At 40.4% G+C, this 4,113-nt stretch overlaps 1 protein-coding gene across 1 annotated transcript in view; it reads right to left on the bottom strand.

Annotated features, from left to right (window-relative positions):
- ZNF652 (zinc finger protein 652) overlaps positions 1-4,113 on the bottom strand; it is a 30,815-nt gene that overhangs the window by 22,618 nt on the left and 4,084 nt on the right. The window contains exon 2 of the mRNA XM_011999305.1: positions 1,687-2,845. Within this exon, the coding sequence (XP_011854695.1) occupies positions 1,687-2,586 (900 nt within the window). The 5' untranslated portion in view covers positions 2,587-2,845. The remainder of the gene's footprint in view (positions 1-1,686; positions 2,846-4,113) is intronic.

The raw sequence follows: 4,113 nt of genomic DNA, 5'->3' as shown, positions 1-4,113 counted from the left end.
AGGCTGGTCTCGAACTCCTGACCTCAGGTGATCCACCCGTCTTGGCCTCCCAAAGTGCTAGGATTACAGGTGTGAGCCACCATGCCCAGCCTGGGGTTTTAGTTTTTACTTGTTACCAGGTCATCAGGATTATTAGGATCTATACGTAAGAACAAAGTACAGTGTTCTTTAGGAATTTGAATGAAGTTCATTTAGCAGAATCCACAAAACTTAAAACACAAATTTAAAAGTAGTATGAAGAAGAATCGTGAGGAAAGTCACACACAAAAAGTATTTATTAAATGTTTTCTTTTCTGTAACTTAAACAGATTTAAGTTTAAAAAAAAAACACCCACAAAACCTATATATAAAGATCAAGAACATTTTCAGTAACGGATCATTACAGAATCCAAGTTTGACCCCTAGAGTGCAGCAGTGCGCCACACTCCCTAGCACGCAGCAGGGCACCACACTCCCTAGTGTACAGCAGGGCACCACACTCCCTAGCGCACAGCAGTGCACCACACTCCCTAGCGCGCAGCAGTGCACCACACTCCCTTTGGCCTGAAGTGTTGCAGACAACTCCTATCCAAGCCAGGGCACTGGCAGTTACCGGAGGATATGGGCTCCATGACTCAGTCTTCTTTTATTTACCCAGCGTGTCGGAGATCAAGTCACAACTGATGAATTAAAAGCGGTGAATTTTTAGCAAATGCAATTTTCATTTTTTAAAACTCTTTAAAGTAGAGCAATGATCTCAGTTGTTGATTAAAAGCAATGAAAGAAAAGTGAAACTTAAAAAGTAACTACCAATATTAGAAGCACACCAAAAAAACAAAACAAACCAACACAATTTATCCTTTATAAGTTTAGCTTAAATATAGTACAAAATATTTCTGTTACATATCTTATGGAGATATGAATAGACTTACCTCTTATATTCATTAATATGCATTCACATGTGCAAACCAATATAACTGCAATCCATTTGACATAATATAATTAGCATACCTCTTTAACCTATCACAATATAGTCCTTTCACGACACCAACCTGGTTTGAATACCATTATTTTGTTACCTTAACAATACTGTACAGTGGCATTATGTAAACCTAGTGCCAGGTGGGCAACATTTTCAACCAGCTCAGCCTCTGCTTAAAGTTTGCATATTCCCATGGGCTCAGCCTCTTGGCAAATTTAGTGTTGTCATCTCTCCAATGGTAAAAGCAAACTCACTGCTGAAGATCTTCCATTTCCACCGGTCTGAGTCATGATGGTTTTTGTCCCCATCAGCTGTACTAGAATCTGGCATCATTATAAACCCAGAAAGGGACCTTTCTCTACTCCTAACCTTTAATCAGTAACTCCTACCTCCACAGAGAAGATGCCAGAATGAATTCTATTACATGTCCTACAACAGTGAATCTCAGTGCAAAGTTGGTGTTGATTTTAACCTCCTGGTCAATCAACTATAACAGATCCCCCTTCCAGTGTGCCTGGGTTCCCACTAGTCCAGCGTCAAACTTAATGCTTTCGAAACAAAAGCCTTGGTTTAGAAAAGACCAAAGCAGGAGCTTTTCAAATGATAAATTGGTGAAATCTGTCCTTTCAGCCTCTATTGTATTTATTCTCTTGGGCGGATACCAGATGAATCTGAACAGCCAGGTTTTATCCTGAAAAGTTTGCCCTCTCGGTGATGAAACCTACCTGAATGTTTTTTTCACAGTCTGTTTGCTGGTGAAGGGACAGCTCACTTTCCAGGACAAACTTCTTGCCACATTTATCACAAATCTGCATGCGCCTGTGAGTAACGTTCATGTGCTTCTCCAGGTACCAGCGAGTGTTAAATACCCTGGGGCACTTCTCACAGGTCAGAGTCTCTTTCTCTTCACACTTAGCTTTCTGGACTGGTGCTTTGGGCTCCTTTGTGGCCCGCTTCTTACGCTTAGGTGGCTCTACACTCTTCCTACGACCTCTTGTAGTTCTGGGAGTAGGGGAAGTGGTAGCTGCGGCAACAGAGGCAGCTCTCCTGGTTCTCCTTTGTGTAACGCTGACTTTCTCTACTATCTTCTCCTTTTTCTTCTGCTTTTCATTCTCTCCATAGTCATTGCTGTCATCTGTGGCCTCTTCCTCACTCTCTTCCTCTTCCTCCTCACTGCTTGTCTTAAGAACAGGAGTCTCTTTGGACTGAGAAGAGACACCCTTTTCCCCTTTAGACACATTTAAGGTTTGATTATTAAGGTTTACCTCCACTATGATCTGCTCCCTTTTGTAAGAGACTTCTTCCTCTTCCTCTTCTGTGTCATCAGAATTCTCCCGGTCTTCCTTAACAGCATGCACGTCAGACACTGCTCTTGTCTCCCTGAAATACGGCTGTTCTTCTGTTTCATGGAGATGTGGCTTGCTCATCTTGGTGTCCACTAACACAGAATAAGGACTTCCTGACTCCCTTTTGTACACTTTGGTGGACAGGTCAAGTTCTTGGTTGGCACCATGATAAAAGGAAGATGGCACTTGACCACGACGGCTATCTTCTTGTGCCATTCCTGCTACATGCACAGCACAGTTTTCAACCAGTTCCTGACAAGAACTGGCTGTGTGGCTCATTGGTAAGTGGCCCAATTTATTAAGCAGTTCAGACTATAAAGAAAATAGCTTTAAAACAAGGTAATTATTAAGACTCAAATCTTTTTTCATCCACAAAGAATCACTCAAATGAAAAAAAGATATTCCTGGAAATTGTGTGCAATTCTTCCAGTGTTGCAGCACCAAAGCATGAGTCAAAAAGGTTTGGTATTACGGCAAGAGCAGAGCACTAGTGATTTTTCTTCTGAAGAGAGCTGCAAGGGACTTGGGAGCATCTTATCTACAAAGAAAAGCAAAGAGGAAAAAACATCAGATAATACCACTATTTCCTTTTTATAGCATGAATTTAAATCACAAGAAACATAGCTTAAATAATAATAATTATTAAATATTATTATTATTTAGAGATGGAGTCTCACTCTGTCACCCAGGCTGGAGTGCAGTAGTGCAGTAGTGCAGTCTTGGCTTACTGCAACCTCTGCTGCCCGGGTTCAAGCGATTTCCCTGCCTTAGCCTCCTAAGCAGCTGGGATTACAGGCAGCTGCCACCACGCTGGGCTAATTTTTGTATTTTTAGTACAGACGGGGTTTCACCATCTTGGCCGGGCTGGTCTTGAACTCCTGACCTCGTGATCCACCCACCTCGGGCTCCCAAAGTGCTGGGATTACAAGCATGAGCCACCACACCCGGCCAAAATTATTAAACTCTTTACATACACAATGTTTTTAACTGCTTAAATGTTTCAGTATGGGCCATTATTTTGATTACAGGAATTCATAAACATTTTCTGTTAGACTATAAATTTTACAACAGCAAAAGCCACATCTGTCCAGTTCACTGAGATATCCTCAGAGCTTAGCACAGTATCTAGCATACAGTATATATTTGATGAATAAAATAATATTGCACAGCATTCATTTTCCTAGATACTACGGAATATGCTGATATGGCAAAACGTATGGTCTCTATCCACAAGACCTTTACAGTCTAGTTTACAATGTGTTAGGTATGAAACACACAACAGCTTTATATTGGCTGACTTTCTTTCAACATCAATCACATGTCCACCACAGTGAGAGCTCGCAGAACAAAGGTGGTAGTGGGGTAGGCACTGTGGTCCCTGGAAATAAAATAGCTAATTGACATAACTATAGAAGGGAAGAAAAATGTCCTTGGCCTTAAATACTTTATAATCTAGGTATAAATATAATTGTTTTCAGGTTTATTGGAGTAATTTCAAAGTTGTCAAATATTTTAACATTTGTTCTGTGCATAGCTCACTACACCCACTCAGTAAGTGGGTGATTTTTTTATGTGTCAGTTGTACAGGAGTCTAAATTCTAAGAAACCATACCCATCAAGTTGATATGGTTCCAAGAAAAATAAAACCATCCAATATTAATTTTTAAAAAGCTTAGAAGGGCATACAATTTGCTTAGTGACATACTCACATTGCTATTTAGCCAACCCACCTATCCTCTGAGTCGTATGAATATTACTGTAAACAACAATTGACAAAAGGAAGGAAATTAGTATTTTTTTTTTTTT

The sequence above is a fragment of the Mandrillus leucophaeus genome, unplaced genomic scaffold (genome assembly GCF_000951045.1).
Source record: "Mandrillus leucophaeus isolate KB7577 unplaced genomic scaffold, Mleu.le_1.0 Scaffold59, whole genome shotgun sequence".
Classification (NCBI taxonomy): domain Eukaryota; kingdom Metazoa; phylum Chordata; class Mammalia; order Primates; family Cercopithecidae; genus Mandrillus; species Mandrillus leucophaeus.
This window is presented reverse-complemented; position numbering and strand designations above follow the sequence as displayed.